This window comes from Limanda limanda, chromosome 4 (genome assembly GCF_963576545.1).
Source record: "Limanda limanda chromosome 4, fLimLim1.1, whole genome shotgun sequence".
Classification (NCBI taxonomy): Eukaryota; Metazoa; Chordata; class Actinopteri; order Pleuronectiformes; family Pleuronectidae; genus Limanda; species Limanda limanda.
In genome coordinates, this window is record NC_083639.1 from 32,165,817 (window position 1) to 32,183,276 (window position 17,460).

Sequence of the window (17,460 nt, forward strand, 5' to 3'; positions counted from 1 at the left end):
ATGTTCATCTGAAACCTCCTGCAGACCACGATCTGCTGAAAGACAAGAAACAATGTCAGAGACAGAGAATCTGAGAATCTGCTGATTGTTTTCATCAGATACAGAAAAACTACAGAAAATAAAAGCTTTTTAACTTTGTGCTTTTCTACCGATGTTAAATGTTGATGCTGTATGAAGGAACAAAATAAAACCACATGTGCTGTTGTCAGAAGTGAAGACATCAGCAGACACATGTACAGTGCTGCTCTGACCGGCTGTCTGAGCTCCAGCTCCTGTTCTGGATCTTTTTCCACACTGGGGACAGGAGGAGTCTCCTGAAGAACCAGACTGGTCCCAGTATGAGGTGATGCACTGTCTGCAGAACCAGTGTCCACAGCTGGTGGAGACTGGATCCTTCAGGACGTCCTGACACGAAGCACAGCAGGACGACTGCTCCTCCTCAGAAACATGACTCCTCTTCCTCTCCCTGTGAAGACATGTCCTGATCACTCACATGTCACAGTCACAGGTTGTCATCACTTCTGTCAAGGAGGTTTTGTTTTCACCCAGTATGTTTGTGTGTTGGTTGGTTCGTTAGTGGGATTATAAAAAACAACAGATTACCAGTAAACTTGGTGGAAGGTTGTGGTCTGTGAACCAGATCGGGGGGGGGGGGGTTCCCTCTTTCACAGACATGTTCAGAGGACTGATGTTTACCAGTGTGTGGAATTTGGTGCAGATCCAAATCAAAATGAGTCTCTAGTGGATTTCAAAGTGGTTTCATAAGGAGCGTGTTGGTTCTTGGTGGAGGTCTGAGCTCTTTGAGTGATTCTGAGTGCCATAGCATTTGTTGTGCAAACACTTTTAACATCAGCATTTAATACAGTAGCAGTTAAATAAAATATTCAGTGTAAATCTCAACTTAACAATGTTATCAAAGCAAATACAAAATTAAAGCTCAATGCCACTGCCAGGGCATTAATGTTATCCTCTTCGTTATGAAAAATGTCTAACGTAGTCTGCCGAAGCCTCGCTCCGCTCGCTGTTTCGTTGAATGATTTGCTGATATCAACTGTGTGTTTTGCATTAAAGTGATATTTTAGACTGGAAGAACTCCGGTGATAAGAAAATTCACCTTGGCAGTGGCTACAAATAACTTTGGTTCTGTCGACTCCGCCAGTCTGGAAGAACTTTAAAATGAAAATGGCCATGTAAAAGCTCCGTACCCTTATCCATGGTTGTTTATCCGCCAATTATTTTCTTTTTTCCGGTTCCGCAGCAGTCAGCAACAGACATTCACAAAATAAAAGCCTGACTTTCACAATGAAACAATAAATAATCAAACCTGAGTTAATGCGAGATAAAATAATTGTCTGAGTTAAATAAGTGATAAGTTAACTCGATTAAAACGAGTTAACTTGCCCAGCCCTAGTAATAAGACATTGATCAGTGGTTATGGTTAGGGTTCATTCACTGGTTCATTCTCTGAGGATTCAGTTTGGAGCTTCACATGTTTGTAGCAGGTCTCTTACTTTGTGTGTGAGGGTCCAGGTTCTTTACTGAAGTTTGGAGGAATACCTTCTTTGGACCAGTCACTCTTCAGAGACACACAGCTGGACCCTGGAGACTCTGCTCTCAGTCTCTGGTCCTGACCTCTGCAAACACAAACATGTTTTTATTCAGAACACGTCATTCACTGGTTCATTCTCTGAGGATTCAGTTTGGAGCTTCACATGTTTGTAGCAGGTCTCTTACTTTGTGTGTGAGGGTCCAGGTTCTTTACTGAAGTTTGGAGGAATACCTTCTTTGGACCAGTCACTCTTCAGAGACACACAGCTGGACCCTGGAGACTCTGCTCTCAGTCTCTGGTCCTGACCTCTGCAAACACAAACATGTTTTTATTCAGAACACGTCATTCACTGGTTCATTCTCTGAGGATTCAGTTTGGAGCTTCACATGTTTGTAGCAGGTCTCTTACTTTGTGTGTGAGGGTCCAGGTTCTTTACTGAAGTTTGGAGGAATACCTTCTTTGGACCAGTCACTCTTCAGAGACACACAGCTGGACCCTGGAGACTCTGCTCTCAGTCTCTGGTCCTGAACTCTGCAAACACAAACATGTTTTTATTCAGAACACATCATTCACTGGTTCATTCTCTGAGGATTCAGTTTGGAGCTTCACATGTTTGTAGCAGGTCTCTTACTCTGTGTGTGAGGGTCCAGGTTCTTTACTGAAGAATAGAGGAGGATCCATGGACTGGTAACTCTTCAGAGACAGACAGCTGGACCCTGGAGACTCTGCTCTCAGTCTCTGGTCCTGACCTCTGCAAACACAAACATGTTTTTATTCAGAACACATTATTCACTGGTTCATTCTGTGAGGATTCAGTTTGGAGCTTCACATGTTTGTAGCAGGTCTCTTACTTTGTGTGTGAGGGTCCAGGTTCTTTACTGAAGGATATAGGAGGATCCATGGACTGGTAACTCTTCAGAGACACACAGCTGAACCCTGGAGACTCTGCTCTCTCCTCATAACCACTCATCTTCAGTCTGAGAGGAAAAACACTGTGAGCTCAAACACACACAATGAAGCCAGGAAGTAAACTCAGTGTTTCTTCAAATAGAACAGAGTCAACCCTCCTACACTATTTCCCTGTTGTCACGGTAACCTGAGACAGTTGTAGGTTTAATGTGTTGGACTCAGCCAATCACAGCGTTGAGTCAAACTGTTGATTTACTGACAGAAGTTCATCCTGAATCAGGGGCGTCGTTAGGGCCGAAGCCCCCCCCCAAATAATTATAGGGGTTGTTTTTTTAGGTTTTTTTTTAAATTAAACTATTTTTTACACATGGACAAGTTATTTATAACTCTAACATGCTACATATGTGAGTGCCTTTCTGGTTTGTATGTTTTCTCCCCCTTCAAATTACAATCCAACAGCCTCTCATCATACTTAACAATAAAAGACCGGGCACTAGGACCTTGGGGAGTCTGCATCGCTGCTGCGCTGGCTTTCTCACTCTGCCAAGTAACGTCTCTCATCAAGACAGCAGGAGCCAAGGAGTTTAGCTCATAGTAAATGATGCACGGAGGGAAATTGTAAGTACAGGTAGTTACAGAATGTGGAATCTGTAGTTGTTAACGATTGTTACCTGCTTAAATTTAGGTTTACTTGAGGCAAATGAAAGGGAATATTGTAATGAGCTATGTTAACACTAAGCTAGCTAGCTAGCTATTTTGTTAGAAAATGTCTCCAGTGAGCAAGAGTTATAAATCGCATATGAAAACTAGTAAATCCGTCTTTCCTTTGCAAGCAGGAAAATTATTTCTCTCTATTTGAGAAAAGTTCAAATTTCACAATGACCCTGAAATTCTGTCTCTTCTGTTATCTTATACTGAATGAACGCAAGCAAAGATACAGAGAAAAGTCACTCTCTGTCTGATTGAACCAATCTATGAACTGTCTGAAACAATGGATATCCGCAGCCCCAAATGAGCCCAAAAAAATTGGCGCGCTACACGCACAAACATTCAGCTTCCTTACGCCGGGTTTACACCGGGCGCTGAAGCGACGTGTAAGCGTCGCGTAAGCGCTAATCCCTAGCGCGCCAGCCAGGGGTTCATTTGTGCCGGATCATGCCGGAACAGGATCCGGCACCTCTTGGTTTTGGCCTGCCCGTGTTCCGGGACTTATTTGTGCTGATCCGGTTTCTCTCGTACAGAAAACAATATGAGTACAGAGCTGACAACTCTCACGCTTTCGGCGTGTGACACACATCCAATTTGTCACGCCAAAAAAAAAAGTGATTTCTTACAAGTGGCCAATACGTCGATCGCGAATGCTGTGTGGGCCGGCGCCGCCCCGCCCACCCCCTGACAAGAGGTCCGCCGCGGACGAGGTTCGCTACATCGTCCAGGGCAGGGGGGGGCGGCGGCTAAAGACACACCGCCGCTGATGTGACGTTTTGTAATAAATCTCTCATTTGATTTAAGTGTTTGCAGTTAATTGAGGAGCTGAAGGCGCTTAACGCACAGTACTGGCCCGAGGACGCAGGTGCGCTGTATGGAGAGACTGAGGTGGAGTCGCTGTGCCAGCGCTTTAACAATACCCCCCCCCCGCAGTCATACGGGCCTACAGGAAACACAGAGACTCGGAGGAAAAGACATCCCCGATGAACCGATGGAGTGACTTGTTGCTGTCAACAGCATTCCTATTGCGAGTGCTGAATGTGAGCGCGGATTTTTGCAAATGAACTTAATGTGCACTCCCAACCGTTCCTCTCTGCTCACATCCACCATATCATCTTTACTCTTCCTAAATCTGGTTGGACCCCCCCCCCCCCCCCCCTGGCTAAATTCAATCCAGTCCCGTCCGTGAGGTCGTGGCCAAAGGACACAGAACTGCCACAGACACACGCAGTGAGACCTCCGGGAGGAGGAGGAGAATCCGGACATGGTCGTGATGTGGGGTGTTCTGGACTAAATATGATGAGCATACTGTCTATTAATAGGCCGCGGTGCCAATCTTTAAATAATAATAATGGAAGATTTATGTGATTTATTGTTAGCTTTGAACTTTTATGTTTTATGTTTTACAAGTTAGATCTATGTTGAGAAATGAATTGCTGACTGTAAGTCCCACCTGTGTTGATGTGGGCATTTGCTGTATAGCCTAACAGAATTGTAAATTATTGTCATAAAATTTATACCATGGATATTAATTGAAATGAAGGCTTGTAAGTCCCACAGTATTGTCAGTGGGCATTTGCATGTTTTTTTCAGCACCGTTTTCTGTCTGCGTTCCGGGACCTGGGCCCGCCTCGTCACCCCTGCGCTGTCTTATGTACTTTGCGTTCCGGCACCTTGTGATTTACAAATTAAGCACTGGCGCCAGCGCTTGGCTGGTCACACCGGACTCCCTTAACTCCCTTAACGCCGCGGCGGTCATCCTGCGATCCCTCTCCGTAATCACACATACAGCTGATATTTGTCATTAACTGCAACGGCGTCCCAACATTTGTCCGTTTTAATGTTGTCTTCATACAACATGTGCTGAGGATCATACAGCTCAGTGTACTTTCCCACTTCAATTATTAATTTAATGTCATCCATCTTCAAGAACTTCTCCGCTGTTTGCTCCGTCCAATGTCGGGTGTCGAGGGTAAATTACGTATTCTCCACTCAAGCCTATGTGGAGAGTACGTAGACACCCCCCCCCTCTCTCTTATTATCTTTATGACTGCTTGTGTGGATGTAGTGGGGGGGCAGAGGGGGACATTTAATAATGTGATCGGTAAAATTGGTAAAATTTAAAACTCCAGGACAACAAAAGGGGAATACAATCTATGGGATGCATATTTATATCACATAAAATATGTCATCAATATCGTTGAAAATCTTTTTTCAGTGTGTTTCCTGCAGCGATACGCTCGCGTCAAGTGCAAAAAAAAGACTCGACGCCGAAACGATCGCTGCACGGCGCTCGGCTTCGGCCTCCGGTGGGGCCGACACAGAGGGTTAACATGGGAGTGGATGGAAGTCAGCTGTTATTTAAGGCTTGGCGCTGCGCTTACGCGACGCTTCAGCGCCCGGTGTAAACCCGGCGTTAGGGGCTAGGCCCCCCCTTTCTTTCAATCCTAGAAACGCCCCTGTCCTGAATCTTCTTCTCTCTAAAGTCCACGAGTAGAAAACTGACTCAGAGTCAGTGACAGTGAAATAATATGAATGAATAATATAAATGTAGCTGAACACTCACCAGCCTCAGACTTCACGTCTCCTCCGTCTGCTGCTTGAAGTTAGAACCAGTCTGAACGCCTTCACTGGAGGCTCCGCCCCCTCCGCTCGGCAGTTACTGGAAATCACATGACTGTGTGTCAGAGTGTATCCAGTGTAACGGTGTGTGTGTGTGTGTGAGTGAGTGTGTGTGTGTGTATCCAATGTAACGGTGTGTGTGTATGTGTGTGAGAGTGTATCCGGTGTAACGGTGTGTGTGTGTGTCAGAGTGTATCCAGTGTAACGGTGTGTGTGTGTATGTGTGTGTGTGTGTGTGTATCCAGTGTAACGGTGTGTGTGTGTGTGTGTGTGTGTGTGTGTGTGTGAGAGTGTATCCAGTGTAACAGTGTGTGTGTGTGTCAGAGTGTATCCAGTGTAACGGTGTGTGTGTGTATGTGTGTGTGTGTGTGTGTATCCAGTGTAACGGTGTGTGTGTGTGTGTGTGTGTGTGTGTGTGAGAGTGTATCCAGTGTAACAGTGTGTGTGTGTGTCAGAGTGTATCCAGTGTAACAGTGTGTGTGTGTGTCAGAGTGTATCCAGTGTAACAGTGTGTGTGTGTGTCAGAGTGTATCCAGTGTAACGGTGTGTGTGTGTATGTATGTGTGTGTGTGTATCCAGTGTAACAGTGTGTGTATGAGCGGATGAAACTCCAGCACTCACAGTTCTAGTCCCAGCGTGTCTTTGCCTGTGAAGGACACTATAGAAGCAGTGATGTCCTCCCGGTGTCTGATGTCCCGCATCAGCTCCTCAACACAACAAAGTGCAGAACTTTAAACATGGAAATGGGCGGAACCCACTTCACTTCCGGGACAAATCACTGACGCACTTCAAACTCAAACTAACGGTCAAAATATTACAAGACGACGAGGACAACACGTTAATAACATCCGGTCCAGCACGTGCTTCGTCTCACGTCTGGAATTATACATTCTTCATAGAAAACGACAACATATCGACAAAGCATCTCGCAACACAACTTACCCTCACAATGTGCAGCGCGTTGTGAGGAGAAGGAACCGACACAACCCGGATATGCGCAGGAGGGATGCGCAACAGCTCAACGAGATGAATTCCTTGATACAACTGTGTGTGTGTGTGTCCGTCCCGACTCACCCGGACCCGTGTTGTGTAGCAGCTTTAAACATGTGTCTCATGAACACTAGACAATCAGACCAACACAAAGTCAACGTGTCCTGATAACTTGTGACCAGTGAAGAAGAGGAAAGTGAGCACAGGTCCGAGGAGGAAACACTGACCCGGACCTTTACTGAGAGTAACACGCTGATAAATATTCATAAAGTTCATAACCATCTCAATCACAAGCAGTTGTTCCCTCACAGCTGTGGAAGCAGGAACTGGACTTTGAACTGGTTTCAATCTGCTCAAGTGTTTAATAACACAACGTGTTTCCAGGATCATACGTTACAGCACTGGTCACCAACCAGGGGAGTCTTCACTGTGGATCCCAGTAAAGCTCTTATAAATATATAATATATATAACATATAACAGAAGTAAAAATGCATTTTAACTGAAGCCGTTTGATTCTCTAAATGAGAAGAGCTCCTATAGTTCCTTGTCTCCTTCAGCAGAGGAAACACTGGAACTTTCTTTAGGAAAGGAAATGAGGAAACATCATCCAACATCGCAGTTGCTCCGGGACACGCCCACATAAATATAATAAACAGCTCCTGAATGAAGCCACACATCTGCTGAGTCAACACAAAAAACCACCACAACCAAACACTAAGTCATTTGGATTCTGTTACAGAAACAAACCATTTCTCCACTTATAAGGTTTCTCCATGTGTTTCCCTCATGGAATTATTTATTAACACATTTCATCTGTTTTATTTTCATTTACAATCAAATCTAATTTGCTGTTTATTTCTTTGAGTAACTGATCAAACTTTTCCTCTGTATGAACTGAAAGAATCTTCAACACGTGTCGATCGCTTTTAAAGAAGAATTTAAGTTTCTGAATAAAGTTTCAACCTTCACTGAGAAGTCAACTGTACGACTGTCCCTGAACACATCACTGTTATTTAGTCTTTAGAACAAGTTAATATTTAAACTCTTCAGATGTTTAACACTTAACTCCGCCTCCTGCATGTATATTAATGAGGTGATCTGAGCTCTGATTGGCTGCTCCTCATGATCTTTATTGAACCGATAGAAAGTGAAAACAGTCGAGATTAAATCAAACATCCTGAGGAAACTTTATTTAAAAAAAACAAACAAGATTTAAAAAAAAGTCTATACAATAGGTGAGTGAGGGGGCGGAGCCTCTTCAGGGACGGGGTGGCGGTCTCATTCCAGGAGGGGGTGGTCCTAAAACACAGCAGAGGGGTCACATGGTCAGTTACAGCTGAATGATAAAGTTGCAATCTGATTGGCTGCTCAGATCTGATCCCACTCATCTCCTTGGTAACGGTTTACCTCTCATGCCGGGGGGTGGGGGCCTCATGCCCGGGGGGGGCATCCCCATCGGAGCTCCTCGACCTGGAGGCATCCCCATGGGAGGTCCCATCGGGGGGCGCATGCCAGGGGGCGGGCCCATCATACCTGGAGGCGGAGCTCCCCGGCCCATTGGGGGCGGGGCTCCTCGTCCAGGTGGGTACTGTGTGGGGGCGCCGGCGATGCTCGCACCAGCGGCTGCCGCGGCAACCGTCCCTCGGCCCTGCGGTGTCATCACCTGGAGACACAGGAAGTCAGCGTCACCTGAACACACCCACCTGAGCACAGGGGCACTTCGTTGCTATAGTTACCTGCTGGGAAGGCCCGCCCACTCCTCTGACGGGCCCGGCGAGTCCGGCCGGAGCCTGAGGCATCGGCGCTCCTGCAGGAACCCCCCGACCAGCGGCCCGGCCCACGCCCGGCCCCCCCGCCACACCGGCCAACGGGACTCTGGCTATACCAGTCTGAAAAGAGTGAGGGGGGGGGGGGGTCAGAGGTTAAAGTTTACAAACAGACCGTCACCACGGTTACTCAGGACAACACCGAGGTAACACTCACGTCTTTCGGGGGCGGGCCCTCCACCGTCATGGAAACCAGGTTCTCTCCCCTCAGCAGAACCAGTCCCAGAACCCTCTTCTCCTCCCGCTCAGGCTGCTTCGAGTTCTTGGGCCTGAGAATAGAAACCTGTTACCCACAATGCCCTGGGACATTCCGACATTTACATTCTCAGATATAACGTGACAGCCACGATCAGAGAAGTCGTTTCAGACCAACATGTTGTGTAGCTGGTGTTTGTGGAGCAGCAGCAGGTTGTCGGGTCAGACGCGTTCAAACAGGAACAAGTTAAAACACTCGTGATTTTAAAATAAGGTTTTCAGACGTCAACTAAGAATCTCCTCGTGTTTCCAAGTGGACGTCTTCGTCTTCTACGTGTCCGGCTCCTCTTCTTCATCCTGAGATGTTTGAGTTCCTCCAGTTTCACGTCACGTGTTAGAAACCTCGTCCACTTGCTCTCTGGGAAGCTTCCACACATGTTCCTGCTGGTTCCTCACATGGACTCACACATGTTACACACATGTTACCAGGAGGTTCAGGAGAAGATCCAGAACATGTCCAGAGACACTGACATTGGTTCTCACAGAGAACCTGCATGTGTGGAACATGTGAGGAACCTGTGAGGAACACGTCTGAAAACTGCTTCAGTTTACACTTCAACACCTTTACAACGATGCTCATGATCATGTGATCAAACGCCTCCTACATCATGTGATCTACTGATGCAGTAACTTCTGATTCAGTGAATATGAGCCAATAGGTAGAATTAATCCTTCATAACCGTTTGCAAAATATGTCCCAACATTTCATGGTATGAAGATGATTGAATAAGTAAACACATTCATATTGATCCAGTGACGTGGACCTGTGAACCTACTTGATCTTCCTGAACTCGTCGCAGTCGCACAGGATCAGGTTCATGTGTTTGTCGAAGGCTTTGAAGGTTCCGATGAAGATGCGTCCGTCCTGCAGGATGCATCTCATCCTGAAGTCGATGTGCTGCAGCATCTTACTGCTCTTTCCCACCGTCTGAAAACCAATCAGAGACAAGCGTCACTGTGACATCATCACCTTCACACAACGAAGCAGCAACCGATCCGACGTCTCAGAGAAGTGATGTTTCTGTAGAAGTCAAGACGGAGCCGATGACACCGAGTCTGTACGAGGTGAGTTCAACAGATCCAGGATCCGTGGGATTATCCAGCTTCATCCTGAGAACCTGTCCCAGTGAACTCTGGTTCTCCATCAGCTGGAGTGCGTCCACGTGACTGAAGGGTCAACGCCGTCACGTCTATTATAGTGGTGGGGGAAAAAATCGATTCTGTTAAGTATCGCGATATTTTGCGCGCGCGATTATATCGATACTGTAAAACAAAGTATTGCAATATTTTTATTTTTTTTAACAATTATATATGTAGCAGCCCCTGGGTGGCAAAGCCTGACGAGGGGAGTTTCAGAGTTTAAAAGATACCGAGTGTGTTCTCCACTGCAGGAGATCTAGTCACGTTCCAGAGGAACTTTAACATCTGAGCATGTTGACCAACTGCTTTTTCTGAACAAAAATGCCAATATTCCCAAATTAATTTAACATTTTGGGTCATGACCTTGCAGCCAACTGGACTGGACTCTAGTAGAACACATTTGTTTATTTTTCTCAATTTGATTGAAGCTGTAGGTTACTCTTATATTATATGATTATTCTCAGGTTTATGTTGCTCTATTATGTCTGCTTTATGTTACTGTATTGTATTTAAATAATCATAAGTTATGTGCTGGGAGCTCAGTGTTCATGTGAGAGGTCTCCTATTCAGAAAATAATTACAAAGGTCCTGTGTCCTGAATGTTCAAGGACAGTTTTTGCACTTCAGTTAATGTGTAGAAGACAATGTTCACAGAATTAAATTGAGCAGTCTAATTTTCCTCATTTTTTGTAATGCCTTCGAATAATATGGGGACATGAATCGCAATACATCGCAGAATCAAATCGCAATACTTTCAGTATCGCAATACTATTAAATCGTCACATTTTTGCCAATTCCCCCCCCTAGTCCATTAGAGGGAGGTCACAGAACAGTGAGATGATGAAGGCGTCTTTCCTCCTCACCACCTCTGACCTGCGCTCACTTTACACTCGAACCATTAACACCATCACTGATCTCTGGTTGTCAGGATGCCTACAGGACTTCCTGTTCGATCCGCCTGCAGACAGACGTCTCAGTGGATGAACGTCACAGCTGCAGAAGAAGAGACTTCCTGTTTATCCAGGAACAGGAACTCAGCAGGTTTTTAAAGATCGGTTCTGAGTGATGATGAGAAACCGTCTGAGGAGCATTTAAAATCATAAATCACCTTATCTGCCTCAGCTGTTATTCATCTCATCTCTAAAACTTACTTCACAGTATCTGTACACATTTCACCTTCTAGTTCTCTGTGGATGTGTCTAGTGTTTGTATTTTAATAACTGACGGCACCAGACAGACAAACACTAACTCCACTGATAACTCGTGTATTTCTGCACATGATTTAAAGCCTTTGGACCTGAACGTTAAAGTCACAACACGAGGACTGGACCGGGACCGGTTCCCACGGACACGCTGGGTGTTGGACCGGATCCCAGCACAACACGAGGACTGGACCCGGAGCCTCCAGCTGGAACCAGTGCGTCATCTTTTAATCACGTCACGTCTGACTCCTCGACACTGGGTCAGAGTAACATTAGGAAAGCGAGTGTCTCTTCTTCTCCAGCAGTGAACAAAGGAGCAGCTCCAGGTCCTCACGGGACCGGGTCTGCTCCTGGACCCGCGGCACCAGGCCCGGGTCCGGGTGCTGCCGGGGCGGAGGAGACACCGTGGAGTAGAGGGACCGGAGGGACCGGAGAGACCAGGAATCAAACGTGTGATGAACCGGGCAGCTAACAGGCAGCTAGCCGGGCAGCTAACAGGCAGTTAGCCGGGCAGCTAACAGGCAGCTAGCCGGGCAGCTAGGTAGCTAACGGCTAACCGAACTAACACGGATCGTATTGTCGCTGGTTTCTCAGGTCGTCGGTCACTGACCGGAAACGTGACGATCACCGATTTGTCGACCTGATTAATCGGTTTAACGCGCGTGCAGCTGCAGCTCGTCACCGACGTTCGCTCGACGTTCATTCAAACTCCCGCCATCGTCGCGTTGACCCGGTAACCGGAGAAATACGCCGGTCCCCGCGGCGGGTCGCGTCCGGACTGTGTGTCCGGTGAACACTCACCATGGCTGCGGTTCTGATGGCGTCGATTCACGCAGGATTCACCGAACTGACCCGCTGCTGAAACTGCGGGATCCTCCGGGCCCGCTTTTACAGGCAGCTACAGGATGTGACGTAATGTGACGTACAGGAAGTGTGTTTCAACGGAACCACTCCCCCGAAACAGAGAGAACTTGCAAGGTTCCTGCTGCACCTTCACTGTTTACCAGCGGTTGGAAGTAACTGAGTACTTCTACTCCACTACTGGACAGTACAACATATACAGCACACAGACACTGAGGAAATACACCTGAAGGTACTCGGAATACTTTAAGTACACAAAACACTAATTCTATTGTACTCTGAATATTTATTGATCATGTAACTGATGTTAGCAGGGCCCGAGCACTGACATCAAAGGTGTCAGGTGAGACCCTATTGGAATTGTAAGGATTATTATTATTATTATTATTATTATTATTATTATTATTATTATTATTATTATTATTATTATTATTATTATTATTATTATTCAGGTAAATGAATTGGCTTTTTGAGGGCTTTAACATGCTCAAATTCTTACCAAAATTTGCAGAAAGTTAGAAAGTGGTGAAAATGTACGTATTCTGAAGGAAGTTTCAATGGTTCAACGGTGCCCCCCCCCCCCCGAGACCCCTGGAACGTGTTCACATTGACCCGTCTTCACAAAAATCGATATACAGGTGTTAATAATGTTATTGATCATTTTATTAATAATGTTATTGATCATGTTATTAATCATGTTACTGATGTTATTGATCATGTTAGTGATTGTGTTAGTGATCATGTTATTGATCATGTTAGTGATCATATTATTAATCATGTGATCGATCATGTGATTGATCATGTTACTGATCATGTTACTGATCATATGATTGATCATGTTACTGATCATGTTATTAATCATGTTATTGATCATGCTAGTGATCATGTTACTGATCATGTGATCGATCATGTTACTGATCATGTTACTGATCATGTTATTAATCATGTTATTGATCATGCTAGTGATCATGTTATTGATCATGTGATCGATCATGTTACTGATCATGTGATTGATCATTTGATCGATCATGTTATTGATCATGTTATTAATCATGTTATTGATCATGTTAGTGATCATGTGACTGATCATGTGATCGATCACGTTACTGATGTTACTGATCATGTTACTGATCATGTTACCGATCATGTGATTGATAATTTGATCGATCATGTTATTGATCATGTTATTAATCATTTGATTGATCATGTTAGTGATCAGGTTATTGATCATGTGATTGATCCTCTATGCTCTCCATATTCACTCGCAGATTTCCCGTCATCCCGCTGCAGGCTGGTTTCCATGGTAACCCAGCTCCCGCCGCCGGCCGCGCGCCGCAGTGAGACGAAGGAGAGACATGAGTCACGGACCAGACCACGGACCAGACCACCGACCAGACCACCGACATCCCGACCACCGACCAGACCTGGCGCTCCCCTTGTACGTTAGCATGTTAGCATGTTAGCTTCACGCTACTGTCAGCCACAGGAGGCGAGAGACGACGACGGACTGTTAATGAGGCTGGAGGGATGCACAGGGTGACTGCAGCCTGACACACACACACACACACACACACACACAGACACACACACACACACACACACACACACACACACACACACACACACACACACACACACACACACACACACACAGACACACACACACACACACACACACACACACACACACAGAGCAGCCTGATACACACACACACATAGAGAAACCTGAGACACACACAGACACACACACATACACACACATAGCAGCCTGAGACACACACAGACACACACACACAGAGCAACCTGAGATACACACACACACACACACACAAACACACACACACAGAGCAACCTAGGATACACACCGACACACAGAGCAACCTGAGATACACACACACACACAGACACACACACACTGTTGCTGCAGGGAGGATCTGACAGAGTCGTCATCACTTGATGAACCTGCAGCTGCAGATCCACATGTTGCTGTGCAATGATCCAGATGTTGCTTCAACCTGACGGACCACATCCAGGCCGCCAGCAGCTGAAGCTACGGAAACACCGACAGCAACTACACCATGTACGACATGTGAAGCAACTACACAACATGTTTTCATATGTTGAATAACAAGAGACCACAGCAGCTACACCGACAGCTCCTCAACCTGCAGCAGCTAGTGAACAGTTACTGGACGTCTGTTAATCATCTGTGTTGCTTCAACCAGAGAGAAACCTTCAGCAGATTAAAAACCAGCAACGTACCGAGCAACAGCCTCTACCCCCCCGAGCAACAGCCTCTACCCCCCCGAGCAACAGCCTCTACCCCCCCGAGCAACCATCACCTCCACCAGCAGGTGAGTGGAGCACCTACTCCCTGATGTGATATTACACCTGTATCCTGCTGATCAGTGACTGTATATAAAGATGATCAGTAACTGTATGTAGGTTTAGTTAAGCTCCACCCACTCTGGCCCCTCCCTCTTGCTTAAGGTGAAGACGACAGCCAACAGAATGAGCCAGCTGAAGGAGGCGGAGCCTTGCCGGGAGCTGGAGGGCACGGTGAGATTTCACATCTGCAGCATCACCTCTAACCTGCTGCTTCTGTTCAAACTGACACAGTCAATCAGTCAGGCCCAGTTGGTCTCATGTTCCCAGTTTGTCTCATATTCCCAGTTTGTCTCATATTCCCAGTTGGTCTCATGTTCCCAGTTTGTCTCATATTCCCAGTTTGTCTCATTTTCCCAGTTTGTCTCATATTCCCAGTTTGTCTCATATTCCCAGTTTGTCTCATATTCCCAGTTGGTCTCATATTCCCAGTTTGTCTCATATTCCCAGTTTGTCTCATATTCCCAGTTTGTCTCATATTCCCAGTTTGTCTCATATTCCCAGTTGGTCTCATATTCCCAGTTTGTCTCATATTCCCAGTTGGTCTCATATTCCCAGTTTGTCTCATATTCCCAGTTGGTCTCATATTCCCAGTTTGTCTCATATTCCCAGTTTGTCTCATATTCCCAGTTTGTCTCATATTCCCAGTTTGTCTCATATTCCCAGTTGGTCTCATATTCCCAGTTGGTCTCATATTCCCAGTTTGTCTCATATTCCCAGTTGGTCTCATATTCCCAGTTTGTCTCATATTCCCAGTTTGTCTCATATTCCCAGTTTGTCTCATATTCCCAGTTTGTCTCATATTCCCAGTTTGTCTCATATTCCCAGTTGGTCTCATATTCCCAGTTGGTCTCATATTCCCAGTTTGTCTCATATTCCCAGTTTGTCACATATTCCCAGTTTGTCTCATATTCCCAGTTTGTCTCATATTCCCAGTTTGTCTCATATTCCCAGTTTGTCTCATATTCCCAGTTTGTCTCATATTCCCAGTTGGTCTCATATTCCCAGTTGGTCTCATATTCCCAGTTGGTCTCATATTCCCAGTTTGTCTCATATTCCCAGTTTGTCTCATATTCCCAGTTTGTCTCATGTTCCCAGTTTGTCTCATATTCCCAGTTTGTCTCATATTCCCAGTTTGTCTCATATTCCCAGTTGGTCTCATATTCCCAGTTTGTCTCATATTCCCAGTTGGTCTCATATTCCCAGTTTGTCTCATATTCCCAGTTGGTCTCATATTCCCAGTTTGTCTCATATTCCCAGTTTGTCTCACAGACATTAACAAGGATCCACTTCCTGTTCTTCACTCCACACGAGTCAAACAGGAACTTAGTGATCAGTGAGTGAAGCTCAGTCCCATGTGAGGATCCTCTCCCAGGACACACACATGCTGATGGAACAGAACACATCAACACAACAACACAACAACACAACAACAGGATTCGCTTCATTACTAGAACCAGCTCAGGGCTCTAGTGGTGATAAGGTACTAACAGCTCCTTGAGGTTTAATGGTGCCATGTCATTAAGGGCCTTGAAGGTGAGGAGGAGAATTTTAAATTCTATTCTAGATGTAACAGGAAGTCAGTGCAGTGAAGCTACCACAGGAGACCACATGTCTCCTGTGGTAGATATAGATATATATATATATATCTATATATCTGGGCTCAGTTATTAACTGTTGTGATGCGTTCAGGTGCAGGCCTGGGCTCAGTCACTGGTTTACACTCTGGAGGAGCTGGAGTGTAAAATCTGTTACAACCGCTACGACACTCGCAGCAGGAAACCGAAGCTTCTGGGATGTTTGCATCGCGTCTGCGCCAAGTGTCTGAAGAAGATGGTGGACATGGGTGAGTGGAGCTGAACCACACTGACCCCTACAGGTGGACTCAGAGACTCGTGTTCTCCTGTCTGACACCGACCAATCAGAGGTCATTCTGCACCGGGCCAATCACATGACAGCACGGAAGTGAACTGTCCAGTATGATGCAGCCAATCAGATGCAACGTTAACCCTAACCATCATCATGTGACTCCTCTCTGATTGGTTGTCAGGAGAGTCCTCGCCCTCGGTCGTCAGCTGTCCCTTCTGTCGCCATGAGACGCACGTCCCCGAGGAAGAGGTGAGGTCACCTTTCTGATGAGGACGAAAGACCCCTCCCCTTCTCTTCTCACCCCAGACTGACTCCGCCTCCTCTTCTTGTTTTCTTTCCCAGGTGTGGTTGATGGAGGACGACCGGCACATTCTGGCGGTGTTGTCGTGTCAGGACCGAGCTCGGCGTGGAGGAGGAGGGGGGGGGGGGGTGGTGTTGAGTCCTTCTTGTCTCACCGGTGAAAAAACCTTTTGTTTGTTTGTTTGTTTATCATGTTATAATATTGTTTGTTTGTTTATCATGTTTCTACTGATGGTCTGTGATGAGTATCGTCTGCCAGCAGGGGGCGGCGTGGAGGCGGCGCACCGCTCCTCAGACTGCCTGGTCATCACCATCATGGAACTTCCTGAATCGTCTCCTTCGTCGGACTCACTGAGCACGCTCAACGTGGTGGGCGTGTACCGCCCCCCCAGCATCGACTCGCTGCCCTGTCACCTGCCCCCCCACAAGTGTCACAACTGGACATCCCGCAGTGTCCCTCGCTGCCTGCTGGGGGCGCTTTGCCTGGTCAGTACGAGAGCGGCGCCGGTCAGGGCAGAGAGTCTGTGTGTGTGTGTGTGTGTGTCTGTGTGTGTGTGTGTGTGTGTCGTGACCTTGTCGTTGTTTGTGTCCAGGTGTTCTTCAGCTCGCTGCCTCTGGGGATTTACCTGCTCATGATTGGTCAGCTGTGGTTGGGCGTCGTCCTCGTCAGTCTGGTCCCGTCCACGCTGCTGCTCCTCGTCATCTACGGCTTCTGTCAGTGTCTCTGCCACGAGGTGATGGAGGCGCTCGCCACCCGCACACACACGCTGCCGTGACCACACAACACGCTGCCGTGACCACACAACACGCTGCCATGACCACACAACACGCTGCCGTGACCAC

At 46.6% G+C, this 17,460-nt stretch overlaps 3 protein-coding genes across 3 annotated transcripts; 1 reads left to right on the forward strand and 2 right to left on the reverse strand.

The window, feature by feature from the left end:
• Positions 1-119: 119 nt before the first annotated feature.
• Positions 120-6,770, reverse strand: LOC133000499 (uncharacterized). The gene is made up of 9 exons (XM_061070445.1): positions 6,731-6,770; positions 6,410-6,495; positions 5,733-5,828; positions 2,401-2,526; positions 2,181-2,300; positions 1,958-2,080; positions 1,735-1,857; positions 1,512-1,634; positions 120-466 (listed from the first exon to the last, which is right to left on the reverse strand). Exons 4-9 carry the CDS (start codon positions 2,517-2,519, stop codon positions 130-132), a joined length of 945 nt encoding a protein of 314 aa, XP_060926428.1. The 5' UTR covers positions 2,520-2,526; positions 5,733-5,828; positions 6,410-6,495; positions 6,731-6,770; the 3' UTR covers positions 120-129.
• A 1,172-nt stretch (positions 6,771-7,942) lies between these two features.
• On the reverse strand, positions 7,943-12,119 carry snrpb (small nuclear ribonucleoprotein polypeptides B and B1). The gene is made up of 6 exons (XM_061069582.1): positions 12,004-12,119; positions 9,637-9,788; positions 8,763-8,874; positions 8,516-8,668; positions 8,187-8,442; positions 7,943-8,078 (listed from the first exon to the last, which is right to left on the reverse strand). Exons 1-6 carry the CDS (start codon positions 12,004-12,006, stop codon positions 8,038-8,040), a joined length of 717 nt encoding a protein of 238 aa, XP_060925565.1. The 5' UTR covers positions 12,007-12,119; the 3' UTR covers positions 7,943-8,037.
• Positions 12,120-14,379: 2,260 nt separating this feature from the next.
• LOC133000676 (E3 ubiquitin-protein ligase RNF182) lies at positions 14,380-17,393 on the forward strand. Its single transcript, XM_061070628.1, has 7 exons — positions 14,380-14,417; positions 14,554-14,622; positions 16,141-16,294; positions 16,499-16,566; positions 16,660-16,774; positions 16,880-17,103; positions 17,211-17,393. Exons 2-7 carry the CDS (start codon positions 14,575-14,577, stop codon positions 17,391-17,393), a joined length of 792 nt encoding a protein of 263 aa, XP_060926611.1. The 5' UTR covers positions 14,380-14,417; positions 14,554-14,574.
• The last annotated feature ends 67 nt before the right edge of the window (positions 17,394-17,460 follow it).

Bases quoted from the DNA above. Each gene is read 5' to 3' on its own strand.
- LOC133000499 (XM_061070445.1), bottom strand. From the start codon at position 2,519: ATGAGTGGTTATGAGGAGAGAGCAGAGTCTCCAGGGTTCAGCTGTGTG. The intron at 2,301-2,400 runs GTAAGAGACCTG...TTGTGTTTGCAG, and splicing joins CCTGGACCCTCACACACAAA to AGGTCAGGACCAGAGACTGA. The intron at 467-1,511 runs GTAAGAGACCTG...ATGTCTTCACAG, and splicing joins CCTGGACCCTCACACACAAA to GGAGAGGAAGAGGAGTCATG.
- snrpb (XM_061069582.1), bottom strand. The intron at 8,875-9,636 runs GTAGGTTCACAG...TTCTATTCTCAG, and splicing joins GACGAGTTCAGGAAGATCAA to GCCCAAGAACTCGAAGCAGC. The intron at 8,443-8,515 runs GTAACTATAGCA...CTGTGTCTCCAG, and splicing joins TGGGCGGGCCTTCCCAGCAG to GTGATGACACCGCAGGGCCG.
- LOC133000676 (XM_061070628.1), top strand. From the start codon at position 14,575: ATGAGCCAGCTGAAGGAGGCGGAGCCTTGCCGGGAGCTGGAGGGCACG. The intron at 14,623-16,140 runs GTGAGATTTCAC...TGATGCGTTCAG, and splicing joins GCCGGGAGCTGGAGGGCACG to GTGCAGGCCTGGGCTCAGTC. The intron at 17,104-17,210 runs GTCAGTACGAGA...GTTTGTGTCCAG, and splicing joins TGCTGGGGGCGCTTTGCCTG to GTGTTCTTCAGCTCGCTGCC.